This window comes from Diorhabda sublineata, chromosome 6 (assembly GCF_026230105.1).
Source record: "Diorhabda sublineata isolate icDioSubl1.1 chromosome 6, icDioSubl1.1, whole genome shotgun sequence".
Lineage (NCBI taxonomy): Eukaryota > Metazoa > Arthropoda > Insecta > Coleoptera > Chrysomelidae > Diorhabda > Diorhabda sublineata.
Window position 1 is genome coordinate 30,965,767 of NC_079479.1, and position 16,033 is coordinate 30,981,799.

At 31.0% G+C, this 16,033-nt stretch overlaps 1 protein-coding gene and 1 long non-coding RNA gene across 2 annotated transcripts in view; one reads left to right on the top strand and one right to left on the bottom strand.

Annotated features, from left to right (window-relative positions):
- The first annotated feature begins 494 nt into the window (after positions 1-494).
- On the top strand, positions 495-5,328 carry LOC130446111 (uncharacterized). Its single transcript, XR_008910110.1, has 2 exons — positions 495-590; positions 3,242-5,328. It is a non-coding gene; the product is annotated as an uncharacterized LOC130446111 (long non-coding RNA).
- Positions 5,329-8,617: 3,289 nt separating this feature from the next.
- The window catches only part of LOC130446107 (tyrosine-protein kinase receptor), a 28,989-nt gene continuing 21,573 nt past the window's right edge, over positions 8,618-16,033 (bottom strand). The window contains exons 15-22 of the mRNA XM_056782176.1: positions 15,834-15,944; positions 14,109-14,304; positions 13,193-13,478; positions 11,981-12,171; positions 11,518-11,747; positions 11,259-11,464; positions 10,419-10,616; positions 8,618-9,148 (exon numbers count right to left, since the gene is read on the bottom strand). Of these exons, the coding sequence (XP_056638154.1) occupies positions 8,852-9,148; positions 10,419-10,616; positions 11,259-11,464; positions 11,518-11,747; positions 11,981-12,171; positions 13,193-13,478; positions 14,109-14,304; positions 15,834-15,944 (1,715 nt within the window). The 3' untranslated portion in view covers positions 8,618-8,851. The remainder of the gene's footprint in view (positions 9,149-10,418; positions 10,617-11,258; positions 11,465-11,517; positions 11,748-11,980; positions 12,172-13,192; positions 13,479-14,108; positions 14,305-15,833; positions 15,945-16,033) is intronic.

Sequence of the window (16,033 nt, forward strand, 5' to 3'; positions counted from 1 at the left end):
TACGAGCCGTATTTTCTTTTAAATCCGTACTGACTTCAAGGTAAATTCTTCTTCAAGATCAACTGAACGTCTTTGTCCTCTTTTTCTGTAAGGCAATCAGACCTCGGTTCTCTTCTGACTTTCCATATATTCTTACGTCACATCCACGCATGCTCGTTTCATGAATTCTATCCTATAAACTAACTTCCAACTCTTTTCCTGTAACCTGGTGAATCGGTTCATCAGTCAAATGGCCGAAAACTAACAAATAATACAGCCGCTGAGGTGCCCAACATCCACTTATCCGTATTATGCGAAGAGCAGTCTGTTTGTCTTTTTTTTTCACTCTTTGTTTTTTCTATTTATTTTTCTGCCTATTGCAGTACACTCTACCATCAATCACAACTCCGGCCCTGCAGAAGAGTATTCCTTATATCTGGGCCAAACCTAATAATTATAATTACAACAAAACCAACTCTATACCTCGCCTGAAAACAGACGTTCGTGTCTTCAGTCCTTAACCTTAAAACGATATTATTACTTACCATACCATTTTAAATATAAATTTCATAGTTAAAGTGCAGTGTTTTCCTTCTTATTGAAATAAAGGAGTGAGTAGAAAAACTAGAACCATTTTAATTCGCAGGAACCGAAAAAAAACACTTCTAATCAGGGTATACGTGCATATAAATGATCTAACTGTCGAATCGTCATATAAGTACTTGTAAATAATTTTTCTCACAAGTGATGCCATAGTTCCAATACTAAACAAGGATAGTATGGGTATATATTATAAATAAAACGAAAATAATATTTGTAACACCTATATATTTATTGTAGGATAACAAATACAGTGTGTTCTACATATTTTTGAAATATACGTATAACAGACTTTATATTGTTAATTATTACAATAGATAGAACTGCTTATTTTGAAACTGATATTGTGCCAATTAAACAACCAGTCTTATTTCAATAAATTGTCTAAATATGGCGCAATGTACATTAAGCTTATAATAAATAGCAACTAAATATTTTGAACAACACCAGCTTCAACAAAAATAGTTCTCGGTTGATAATAACATAACATCATTGAAATTTGAAGAGTGTTTTGTTCCACAATGACTGTTTTCATTACATATATGTACACACGTGCCAAACTTCGAAATGAAATTTCTTCAACCGTCATTTTATCGACTTTATTAGTAAACAAATTTCTAAATTATTCTTGACAATTACGCATTAGCCGTCTCTGTAGCTTTACACTGTCAATCACAAAACAGATTAATCAGATAGATCGCCTATCACCTGATTGTAGATCAAAATCCACAAAGATATTTGAAACTGTATCCGAACGAGGTGTTCTGTTTTCTGTAACGTAGAAGTTAAACAAACTATTTTATTTGTATTACTTTCCCTTCATGCTTTAATGTTTGTATGTTTATATCTTCTAGATTTTCTATGTTCAAAAAGTTTACTCAATCGTTAATAATTCTTTGGTGTTTATAGTTCATTTATTTAGCAGACTTAAAACAATAACAATAAGTTGTATAGGTACTCGTATACACCTATTTATATAGCTTTTTGGTGTTTTAGCTTGACCATATAATATCTTCATAAATATGTAAGAATACAACCACTAAATAGACAGAGGCTCAAATTCTATAGTGTGAATACATAAGTATATGGTTTATGAAAATTAATTTCATTTCTATTGCTTTCCCCAATTAAGACATATTGGTACCAAACATTGAAAACAAAATTTCATAGTTAAATTTACCAAATGACAGTCTATCCAACATTTTTTCGAACAATTTCTTTTTACTCAATAAAAATAACAATACAATTCTTCAAATTTCAATGTCACTTAAGAAAAAACATTCCATTTGGATATAGGTATCATATAATACACCCAATTATGTACAATACTTATTTTTCTATGGTAAGCCATCTTAGAAGATATTTATTAAAAACGTTCTAGATATATAACCTCTACGAGACTTCTATAAAGAACAACAAAATATAAATAGTTATGACCATTTAAATAATACACAACCTATATTATTGTTACAAAGTTCTAAATAAAAAAGTGTGAATTTATCATTGGGTTTTAATATTATCGATTTTGTACAATAAAAAGTGCACTATACACAACCATAAAGTTTTTGATTTTTCCTATAAATATTCAAAAATTGCAAACAAAAACATTTGCGTAATCTTATCTAACATCATATAAGAAACAGTTGATTGATATAATGTTTTTTTATTTCAGTTTCCGAACGTCACGTTTAATTTGAAGTTTTTTACGCGTATTGACAAGTTTTTACAATCGAATAGTAGATGGCGTTAATGAGTAGTAGCACTTATATATGTAATACATTTATATGGACAGTTTAAATGGGAAGAAATGTCCTCCCACTATTAAGGTGCCCATAATTTTACCTGTCTTCCTTAGTCGGAACCATTTACTCTTATGGAAGCTGTCCGTATAGAATTATTACATATATGTTGATACCACTGTATTTTTGAGCATTGACGTTTATTAATGTAAAGCTAGTTGTCGATGTAGTAATCATTTAAAAGAAGCAAGTGGATATCACATGTGAAGGCTTACGTTGGATGATTTTTTATAATTTAAAAAGCAGTCCTTACACAGAATTGGTTTGAGCATATGAGGGCGAATGTTTCGAAAAGCAATAAAACACTTGTTTTCGTTTGACTTTTGGTAAAACCTTAAAACAACCCTTATATAATTCAAAACCAGATGATTTTAGTTTTATATAATTATTCTCGAAAAACTATTTGGAAAGTTCTCCAGCGTATCTAATTCCTTTTCAAAGAACAAAATCTCTGTCGAGTGATGAAAATTTTATGTTATTGAACATAAAGGTTTTGAAATTTGTGGTGGCCTTATTCATATCACTCACTCTTATCACGATTAATATTTGCTATAATTTATATTTCCATATAAATAAAGAACGAATACAAGAAAAAAAAACAAAATATTTTAAACTACATAACAAACCACATGCTATTATATGCAAATTAACTTAAGTCTTTACTGTAGGACCACTAGAAAGTAATATTAAATACCGAGAGATGACACTACACTACCAATTGTTTTTATTTGTTGAAATGATCAAAAATATTAAAAATTTTACTTAATTTGTAACAAGGTGTTTTAATTTATCTTCAATTACATAATTTACGCAATATTTATCGAACGAAATATCGACAATTTTTTGTCTTCATTTTATTTTAGGTCAATTTATAAAATGGCCTAGGCAAATCGTGACGTTACGGAAATCTACTGTGCCCAAGGTATTATTATCAACATATTGAAATATGAATAATTATTTCCATGAGAATAATAACATATATCAAACTTCCTTTGACCAGTTCCTCAAATTTCATCAGATAAGTTTACTGAATATGAATGTACAATGACTATTTGGCGACAATGAAAGTTGTACGCAAAGGTGCTTGGTATGCCGGAAACAAAATTGTCAACTATCACTTTTTCTCACCTCCGAGCAACTTTGGGTACAGTGAAGCGTATTATGTAAATTAAATTCGCTACAAAAATTACTAAACTATTCAATTCTAGCAGTTTGTGGTCTATTTCAACCAGTTGAGAATAAATTAAAATAACATGCATCCATTTTATAGTCCAATCTCGCTGGTGGTTGAAAATTAAATTACATCACTAATAACCATAAATATATTACTTTAACTATTAAAATAAATGAAAATATTTCTTATTTAATGTCCCTATATTAATTCCAAGAGAGAAAGCTACGATTCTGGACCAGATAGATAACCTAATTGAGGATCCTAACCAAGAACGAGATTTTAATCAGCCGGTCACCTGTCTTAATAATTACAAATCGAAAAACAGAAAAAATAATACAAAAACTCCAAGAGTTTATGTCACAATTGGTAGTTATTGAAATTTTTTAGTGGACTTTTTAACTAATTTACATTGAAGTAAAATCATGACGTCAAGAGTGATGTTTTCGCCGCGACCACAACGATCGTAGTCGCTATGTGGAACGTTCAAAAGAGTACTTCTGACGCCGTCAATGCTTAGTGGAATGCAGTGTAATGAAAACGTGTCATAACTGTCAATGTCAGTTTTATAAAATTCAATGCTTAATATCAAATTATCGTTTGTGTGAAAATCACTTCCCATCTCTTGACAAGGGTTGTCATGAGTGACATTCTCGCCACGACAACAAGAGTATTTCAGGTTTGTTAATATTTACTTCCAAGTATTCCATAATATTTCTCATACTTATTTCAACAATTTTAAAATTTTTATACCCTAAAATGTAAAAAATCTAACCTTGATATCAATCCCCATTAATCATTTTAAGATTGTTAGCTAAATTAATAAAAGATTCTACTTTTCTACTTTATTTGAAACTAACATTAGTAATATTCGGCATCAACATTCAACCACCTTATTTTTCACAACTTCACTTATAACCATACATTCGTACAACTAACAAGCCTTTAACATTCAGATCAATAATTTTATAAAAACACATAAATAATATATGTGTACCCTGTATACAAATACAGTAGTTTTCTACTCTTATAATTTCCGAGTTAATACCATGTATTCCATAAATTATTTAGTTCCAACGTTATAAAAGAAATAAATATTTTATCAACAAATATTTGTGAGTCTAAGTATTTTTAGAGTTCCTAAATAAAGATGTCAACAATTCCATGAATTAAAAGTACTCTTATTATATATAACAATAAATATACATACTTTTTCAAATATTACATGTTCAGATTAACACAATATCTTTCAAGATTAATGGGAATATCTTATATAAAGTTTTTTCCACGACTGTAATGTAAAAATTGTCACTTTATGGTGACAATATTGATTATTTAAATAATCAAAAAAATTTTTTTGTAACCCTTGTTTTAGACCCAATTTATAAGAATAAAATTGCCAAATGTAAATATTAGTTCACTTGAAAAAGACAATAACAATATAAAATATTTATTTTTATTGTTTTTTAACTAAATTTAAAAATCTATGCTTCTAAATGTTCCTGATTTTAGGTCTCTTCTGATTAAAATTAGTTTCTTTTTCATCATCAAATGTACATCTGTCTTTAAAAAATTATAAAAGAAACTAAGTTTAAATCAGAAGAGACCTCAAATCAAGAATATTTAGTAGCATAAACATATCAAAAGGTCTAAGAAATAAAAAATTGAGGAAATTTAAAAATCTATCTATAATTTCGAACTAATCTTATTAAAATTTGACCATTGAATGGATCCATAGATTTATAACAGTGTTAACAGACAAAAAAGCCTTTTTTATAGAGTAATTTGTTTGATTAACCACGTACCTTAACTAAAACAGATGTTCCCAGTGAGAAAAGAATATAATTAAGCAAAAAAAACATAATTTAAATTAAAGTTCATAACATTTACGTTGTTAACAAAGAGTTCTTTGAAATTAGAAGCACGTTTATTATTGTATTCTATTGACTATTGGCACCTCTTTTCGGAATTATAGCTATATAAGTTGAAATAATATTTAGAATTGAATAAACAATATATAAGCAAACAAATTGTTTTATTTTTATAAATAATGACGACTTTCAATTACAAATGAAATTTCGAATATCTCTTACAAGAAAATTCTCATGATTGCAATAATTCAGCCATTTATTCTCATTCCACAACTATATAATAATATAACTTACATAAAAGGGGTTGAATCATACATCTCATTTTCCCATTCTACTCGAAATCTCGCCCTCTTTGTTTTCCCAATCGTTACTAATAATGGTATTTGGCATGTATTTTAATTCTGTAGTGAGAGGATTAAGTTTCAACCTCCCTCTGTTAATGCATTAATTGTAAAAACTAAAAAAATGTTATAAAAGTTTCGGTATTCCAATTAATGTATTGTAGGTAAGCGTAACACCCTAAAAATGTTAATTTTAAGCTTTGGTCGCCTTTCGAAGAGTTCAGTATCAAGCAAAATTTACTTGAATATAAAGATTGAGTAGATTTTGGCTAATCTAAACATGTAGATATTCTTACAATAATATATACTGTATTAATAACAAATTTATCTATCTGTAAACGAATTAAATTGAGCAAAACAATTTAACCCATATTTCAATAAAAAATAATTGTATATATCAAAAATACAAAATTTCATATATATTTATCAGTTTTGATTACTGGCATTTCTCAATTTCTGAGGCGGTACAATATTTGAGTATCGGTACAGACAATAACTGTAGATTTACTTAAACATATTGATTTAGATATTTAATTTAAAGTAATCAACGAATAAGATATTTTCGGTTCTCGGTAGTAGATCCTACGACTTGAGGAGAAAAAAAAACGTTTCAATAACATTTAATAATTATACAGTTATGTCCATAACCTCAATAATATATTCGTCAAATGCCCCACATTAAAAGATAATGTAATACTTATAAACTATCATTCCCGTCGATTCAAATATTTTACGTTCTTCCAGAATCAAATTACCGATCGATACAAAATTTTCCAAGTAGAAAAAGTTCTTTACGCTATATTTGCACTAACTTATATTCTGTACACAACTCATTCGTTTCCAAAATTTCTAGGAATGTGTATATTCGACGTAAAAAATCTAGAAACCTTTCTCAATTTACACATCGATATGTCCTAATAAACTCACATGAAATGTTCCATTCCAAATATAACATGAACAGTTGTTATATAAAGTTTGCTATAAAAATGTTTTTGTAACAGACAATTCCTTATGATATAATTTATTATCGTAAGACATAAACGTAAACATAAACATAAAGACGTTTTCCCTTGCTAGAATTTAAAAGGTAAGTACTTTTAAAATATTCTCATTACAACTTTTTATTTTACTTATTGAAAGACTAAATAATACGAAAGTTATGAATTATTTTGTGAAAATAACCTACATTTATTACTGTGACCTATCAGGCACATTGCACCCTAACATGAAATTATTTGGACTCTTTCATATTTTGGTAATATTTTTATTCTATCTTCATGAATAATAAATTGTTTCAGATTTTCTGTCAATATGCAGTCACGCGATATCTTTGATTTAAAAAATCCGCAACATATTGAAGAAATAAAGAAGTTCCTAGAAGAGGATGATGACTCGAATTTGAGTGAAGACCTAGAGAAGAAAGTGACGTCGCATCTGAAGATGAAGTAGCAGAACGTGATTGTGGTTCTGTAACAGAGCAGGAGGGCGAGACCGATGACGAGGATGACAATGCCGACACATATTTCTTTTTGGGAAAAGATAAGCAGATTAAGTGGAATCAACATCCTACGCGAGCAAATATACGTAGAGGACCACACAATATAATTACTCATCTACCAGTAGTGAAAGGAAACGAAAAGGTTTGCAAAACTGCTATTGATTGTTGACATAATTTGTCAACTACAGAATTTTAGAACTCATTGTAAAATATACCAATCAGTACATAGACATCATTAGGGATAATTTTTCTGAAGTAATTGAACTAAGAGCTTTCATTGGATAGCTATATTTAGCAGGATCCTACAGATGAAATCGGCAAAGCCTCGAGGAGCTTTGGGGAAAAAAGGTGATGGCGTGGAAAAATTCAGCCTTGTAATGAGTATTAAACGATTCAAAACTCCGATACGTTGCCTTCGTTTTGATGACCGAAACACAAGGAAAGAAAGAAAAAAAGTAGATCGGCTTGCTCCAGTCCGTGAGATTTTCGACAAATTCATGCAAAACTGCCATAATAGTTACATTCCTGGAGAAAATGTAACCATTGATGAAATGCTTCCGAGCTTCCCTTTCCGGCAAGACATCCCGTCAAAGCCCAACAAATACGGTATAAAATGTTTTGCTCTTAGTGATGCAAAAATTAATTATACATATAATATGGAAATTTATGCGGGGTCTCAACCATATGGGCCTTTCTTTGTGAGTAACAAACCAAGAGATGTGGTAAAAAGGATCGCTGAGCCCTTATTCGGATCTGGTCGTAACATCACTGTGGACAATTGGTTCACAGACATAGATCTTGTGGATGAACTTAAGAAGAAGAAACTGTCCTATGTTGGGACGGTACGAAGAAATAAAAGACAGTTCCTACCATAATTTGTTGCTACCAAAGGAAGGAAACAATTCAGCAGCTTATTTGGCTTCAGTGAAGGAAAAACTTTAGTCTTGTATGTTCCATGGGCAAAAAAGAATGTAATTCTTGTATCATTGCTCCACAGTTACGATTCCATTGACGATGATTCAGGTGATCAGAAGAAACCAGACATAGTATTTTATAATAACATCAAGTGTTGGCCAATGGTAATATTTTTTACTATGTTGAATATTGGTGGTGCGATGGATGCTTTATCATGTTAAAATGTTTAATGTGTCGAAAATAAAAAGTTTAATGAAATGAAATTGTAAGACAATTTGAAAAGGCAACGTTACCGAGAAAATATAGATACATTACCAATTTTTTGAGTTGAGGTAGTTTAATGATTTATGCCCTTCTCGAGGCTAAATATTCAACGATAAAGACTTTAATTACAAATAAAAATATTATTAGTAATTTCCACAAATGATGTGAGTATTTAAAACTAAGATCAAAAGGATACCAAACCGAAAGATTTTCTGTGTTATATAATATGTCCCAAAATTAATTCATGAAGCACCAAATGACACGTTTTTAATTATAATTTAGTCCATTTGGTTGATGTTCGGTGATAATCTTAGATTAATTAAAATAATTAAGTGACACATTTTAAATCGAAAAGATTAGAGATAGCAAATTTAGAGTAACTGGAATGGAACACTCCTGGTTCACCCAAAAATTTAACAATTTATTTCCGTTTTTTGAGCACTGCTAATGTGGTTAGCGAAAGGATCATTTTGTAGAACTCCGTTACTTGTAGGACCGTCTCCAGTCGAGATGTTGGCGTACTTATTAATCTGAGGCATCATAGCTTGTTTGGCGAGCGCACCGGCGTCCAATGACACTCCCGATTTGAGGCTATAGTCATTCTGAGTATTGTTGTTATGATTGCTTTGAGTCAGGATATTCCCTGGTAACGACATTGGCGAGACTTTTGGATTTGCAGCGCTGTTATCGATAGTTAGAAGTTTGTCCACCTACAATTATATATCACTTCAATTTTTTTTAATATAAATAGGTCATAATAAATAATATAACAAGTATTATATTCATAAAATAAAGTGAAAATATTATCTGTTATGTATACCTCTCCTAATAGTAATGTTTTGGTATTATTGGTATTTATTCATCTTGTCGATATTTTTTATGTAAAAAAGCAATATTAAAACTGGCAGATTCTTTATTTAAAGAGCAATACACCGCATTGGCGATAACTCGTAAAGCTGCTCCCTCATTATAAGTACAGTTTCTGTTAATCGTAAATCCGGAATCGCTGGGAAAGGATTGGTTCCATATTTTAGATCATAGGAACAATTGAATGCATATATGGTGGCGCCATCTATCGCGCTAACGTGAAATCATATCGCATTCATAATAATGTAAACAGAGGTGGACGTATGCATAAAATATAATAAAATCGTGTTTAATACTGCACAAAAATACAAAGTAGTAGTAAAGAAACAATAAAAAAAAATATAACTGGAAAGGGAAATAAAGTTCTGATTCTTCATGCTATCATTATGTATGGTGTCGCCATCTAGTGTCAAATACAGAAGCTAAAAGTTAGTTGCGGTATTTTAATTGGCGAAACTATTATTAAACAGACATCTTTCTTTAAAAAATTCGTACTCAAAGACTTCTTCAGGACTTGCTGTATACGAAATTAGAGTCAAGAATATGAGCAAGAATAAGCGTCAAGGGAAGATCCATGGAAAATCAAGTATCAAAACCAATACCAAAAACCTACTTTTATTTTAAGACGGAAAACTTATATTTCAAAAAAAAAATCGTAATTTAACTAATAATTTATATTTTTTAAAATATGAGCACTTAAAACCCTTTCTTAATAGAGCAATTTTCATCTTTTTTCAGACTCATTTATATAATCCGAGTCTGCTCCTTTACTCTCACGAATTCCTAAATTCAAACCAAAATAAAAAAAGTTGATGAGGTTAGAAAAAATATACAAGGCGATTCATTGAAAAATATAGATTCAGAAACAGAGATAGCTTTGAGTCATTTATTACAACCAAAAGTTGGATGGTTTTGTTAATGGTATTCAGTTTCATTTCAATCAGTCAAAACCTACCAATCAACGAATCTATTCACGCAAAATTCGTAATGAATCAATCTTGGTTATAACGAAACAAAAATCCATATCGGTTATTTAGAACCGAATTGGTGTCTACCCCAACCTCCCCCATTCTCAACGAATCTTTCTATATAGCCTTTTATCTATCCACTTACAGAAGCACCCTCATCTTCTTTAATGTGTTCCAATAATAAAGGTTGTGTTGATCTCGAATGGGGCATAATAAATGAAGTCTCCCAGTTGTCCGAATTATCCGGAAGTAATTTTTCCACCGAAGAGGTCGATTCGATTTGGTCAGGGGTAGTGGGATTTGTGTGGTTTGGTATGAGATAATCTGAAGATGATGGTATCACCTTGAAAGAAAAACTTTGATAGTTCTATTCTCTCATTCATTCTACTGTTAATTATAAATATAAAATAACATAGAAAAAATTCCGTATTTTTAAGAGTCAATAATGTTTTTTGAATCAATTTATATGCTGAATACTACATTGGAAAATCTTTGTTACTTGTTATCAGTTGTTTGAATTAGGTTATAAACTTATTACGACATTCAATTATGAAGATATTTCATACTAAACTCTCTGTTTACACCAACACTCTGAATTTTTGACTGTTACACTCATAATTACAATGTTTAACCCGCGTTTCGATAACTAAATATGCCCACCAATGAACCTCTTCCCGCTAAAAAAAATTTAGTAAAAAAACCACTTCGACCGGAAGTTTCATTCATTTATTAACTAATAAATAACTTGGTTATCTAAAAACGCGTCAGACAGTGTAATTGTGAGTGTTGGTGTAGTGTAAACAGCGTGTTCAGTACGAATATCACCGATGGTTCTAGAAATTCCAACTAAGATATTTCACATTCTATAACAATAAGAAATTTTCAATGTTGCAATCTATCATTTTAACTAATTAAATATTGATTCTTTAAAATACAAATTCAGTCGTATCCTAAATGTTTTTAATAACAAATGTTCTGTAGTTACCTGTAGACAGTTTTCTTCAGAGCCTGATGGCCGCATTACAGTCGTGTCTCTTTCATAAGATGGAGGACGTTGAAAAATTGGCAATGGAGCACTCATCACCTGAGGATCCTGAACGCAGTATCCCAATCTTTCCAATATAGTTCCGAAAGTAGGTCTGTGCTCGGGAGCTGGATGCCAGCACTGCGTCATTATACCATAAATTGGACCTACAAGGCGTCGTTTTGAAATCTATCGAAATCATTTAATATTCCAAACTCACCAGGACAATTGGCAGGCGGTTCCAATCTACCACCGCTAGTGACTAGCTGCATAACATCTCTATTTGCACAACCCGTATAAGGCATATACCCCATGGACATTATTTCCCACAACAAAACCCCAAATGACCATACATCAGTCTTACTTGTGAATATACCATCCAGAAATGCTTCCGGTGGCATCCACTTTATGGGTAACATGGCTTTCCCTCCTTTTCTGTAATAATCAGACCTGAAAATTGGAAATGCAAATTGAACAAGACACTGAAACAACATCCACATATCACTTAATGTTGTTGTTAAGCTTATACAATTTATTGTTTTGCATGATATTTAGAAAACGTGTCTCAATTCATACATATACCTAATTATCGCAAAAAATTCACTAACTAACCTAGAATATGATATCTCAAATAAAAATAATTATCGAAGGGTTTATTTTTCTATTTTACATCAATAACTTACCGATAAACGTCTCTTGACATTCCAAAATCAGCTATTTTGACTACTCTTCCGGGACCTTTGGTGGTAAGAAGACAATTTCTAGCTGCTATGTCACGGTGAATGAATCGGTTATCCTCTAAGTATTTGCATCCCTTTGCTACATCAACGGATATTAAAACCAGGTCTTTCATAGACAACGGGCTAGTTCTTTCCTGAAATAATTCAAAATATTTCATTGTTATTTAAATACAAGCCATTGGAAACTATAATCATGTCAGTTACATATAAAAAATATAAAATTGATATAAAAAAGTGTTTGATAATAACAATCAAACGTTTTGATGTAATATGTCATTTCAAATCGTCCATTTCGGTAAATATCGACATCACTTTTGTGAATCATATATATATATTGGTACGAATTCATATCCACTTCGGAGCCGGTCTTACTTGGATATAGTAGAATTCTAAAATTCGGCGAAGGCGCCGCTTTTGATAAAATATCCGGAATTATTTACATTGTCTCTTTTGAATAATTTCTAGGAAGGTCTATTTATTTATTTTTTGTTTATTTTTCTATAAGTTTCGAGAATTCTAAATAAGGAGTTACTGTAGCGCTTCAGTTTATAATAAATAGTCGTAGTGAACAGACTGAAATAGAAAGTAATCGAATAATTTGAATAAATTATTCAAGTTAGTCAAGTGATAGTGTTAAGTGAATTATTCTAAGTTAGTGTAATGTGTAATAAATATATAAATACTTATTGACCCGCCCTCTTACAGATAATATTTCAATTTGACTCAAACCAACTCATAGGAAATGTCAAATTAGTAATTTTGATATTATTTAGCTCATCCTTGTTTTGAGTGATGGTTCATTTTTTCACAAAAAATAATTCTTAATGAGAATATAAAATATTTTTCCCTGTAGTTTGCTATCGATAGCTGTCAAACAAAAACTAAATGACGTATCTCAAATTTTGACAGTAGTCAAATGATTGATGCTGACAGAAGATTCAACAAATCACATTCTTATTGACCCACCCTCGTACATAGGATTGGAAATTGTTTTTATCTACTATTTCGTTGACAAAAACATACTTTTTGAAATTACTTTCAGTATAGACACGTCTTTGTATTAAAGTAATATTTGTTTCAAATATTTTAGTTTATTAGGATAGAATTTAAAAAAAAATCCTTATTGACATGCCCACGGATCATTAAAATACTTACCGGCTTAGGCCTGGACTCCCTGAGAAAATTCTTAAGATCTCCTCCGGCCAAAAGTTCTAATACTATGAAACGAGGATGTTTATCAAAACAAACTCCTATAAAATGAACTATATTCGGATGATTGAATTTGGACATGATGAGTGCTTCCATAAGAAAGTCCATTTCTGCTTGTGAAGTTGACATTTCTGGAAGTGTTTTTACAGCTACGGGCATTTCTACTGTGTCACAAGGACGCTGTCGATAGAAACCTTGATAGACTTCACCGAATGCACCTTGTCCTAAAGCCCTAAGAAACAAACATCATATATTACAATTTTTTAATATGTTCTGAATACGTTGCATATTTTCATACATTTTTCTTTTAGGAGTTCAATTTATTTGATTTCTTCATATTAAATGAGATTTTTAATATTTTTTTCCCAGTTTATTTCGTCATATAATTAACAATATTACATTCTACTTATACAGCACGGGCTTAGCCAAAGGGTGGGTTTTGGGGGTTCAAACCCCCCCTGGAATAAGCAAAATATTACTTAATATACCGAAATTATTACATTTGAATATATATAGTAGCGTCCAGCGCCATCTTTTGACGAGAGGTAGACGCAGTTGCAGCCGAACTAGAGGAAGTTGCGCACGATAATTCCATCTCTAGTCAAGTAGTCGAACTATTTTGTATTGTTTGATCCTTTTGTGGACGGCTGTTGGGCTCATGTCATAATTTTTCCGATGAATATATAGATATTCCATTTGATGTAAGTATATTTTTGTTGTTTTATTCACTTCAAACCGAACCCTACCCCAAAACTATATCTTGGCTACGCCAGTGTTATACAGTATGTTTTGCAATAGAACTATTAAGTCCATTTCATTTGAAAAATTGAATTAAAAAGTATCAAAACATGTATTTGCTTACTTTACCAAACGAAGCTGTTCTCTAGGAATATCTTTGAGATCCTTCAACGTATAAACAACACCTCCAAATTCGTAATTAGGATTATATTCAGTCATCATACTGTCGGAAGTCATTCGTAGTCTATCAAGTTGAAGGTCTGCACCAGTAATCATCTTTCGTCTCATTATTCCAGTTGCTCTAAGTTGATATCGATTGTCTACAAAATGACATATATTATTGACTATTGAATAGTAGGGTGGGCTATAAATTTTTCCATTTTTCAATTTGCTATTAAACAAAGAAATCACATTATATTTTGCAGGATATACCTTCAATTCATTAGTTCCAGATTATTTTTACTTAGTTTCGTTTTTCGTTTTTTTCCCATTTCAATTTTTTTAGTGCTGAGGGGTCACGTAAGAATTAGTCGAAAAAGCGCGAGAGAGTCAAGCAGAAGACGTAATTTTCGACTGTTTAGAATATTCTGTGAATCCGAAAGACGTACGGTTTCCAGAGAAGACGTAAAGACGACGGATCGCTTAAATCCAAAACTTGTGAAGATAAACTATTATTCTATTTTATGTTTTTTATCTCCATATGGAAAATTATTTCTTGAAAATACTATGGTCAAGTCGCCGCCATCTTTGACACATAGCGACAGGTATTTTACCTATTTCGTGGCGAATTTTCTCTTTCAATTGGGGTATCGTTGTTTGTTTATTCATGTACACTCGACTTTTAAGAGAATTTTATAAAAATAAATCAGTTGAAGATAGGTCTGGACTGCGGGTAGGCCATGGATTATCTTCTCTGCGCAAAACCAATTTGTCAATATTTCTTTAACCATCTCGTTGTATCCATTTTCTATTGTTGTAACTTTCAAAATAATGTTAAAAACATCTCGTAACATTTTCACATATTCTACAGAGTTAAACTTTTAACTGAATCGCCGCGTGAAGAATGTGTTTTTAGTTCTTGCACTAATTGAACCTAAAGGTACATTTTAAGTTCAACTTCAAGTTCCGATGGAAAGTTCTTCGAGATATCGTTGTAGCAAGTGAACGTTTGCGCGTAGACGTATCGTTTAGCATAGATTTGTTTACACCACGGTCTCTTCAATTATCATGCTTCGTGCCCCCCCTTTGTTTTTTATTAATAATTGATGAGTAATGAAGAAAGAATAATTGTTTTTGTGAAATTCTTTTGCACAGAACGCGTGTTGCTCCCTTCTGAAGTAATTCATTGTGACTAAATTTCCAAGAAGCGAGGAACCGCACGAGAGCAAACTCTTTCGAGCGGTTTTACGCTGAAGCGGTTAAAAACGTGCAATAATGTATGGCCCACCCCGTATATGAAAATATTAACACTCGTATTATTTGTGTCATCACAACTCTACGCGATGTCTGATAATAGATAAGTCGAGGAATGTTGGAAAGTGTTATTTTGGTGGGAATAATTAGTTTTGAAAGTTTAAAATTAAAAATATTGAATTATTTTATGCGTAAAACAACAGAAACAGAATGTTATAACATATATTTGTAAAAAATAAATTAGGGTGCTCAGTAAGACAAATTTACGAAGGAAGTTTGCCGAAACTATTTGAAAAAGTTTAAAATTACATTTATTTGTAAAAAAATTTATACATATTTTCTTTTGAATAAATAAGAATATATCATTAGTGACAATACACTTCGCTTACCTCGATTTTAATTATATGGAAAGTATTTAAAAAATAATAATACTTACATAATACAAAACATACAACTGCAAAGGCACCAGTCAAACAAAAAACAGTCACAATTAGTACCACTACGAACCAAGTTGGATAGGGACTCTCAGTAGGTGAATCATCTAAAGCTGAAATAAATATATATTCGAAATGTATATGTAATTATTCGTCATATTGGAAACAGTTTTTCGAATAATAATTTTTCCTAAATAAACAA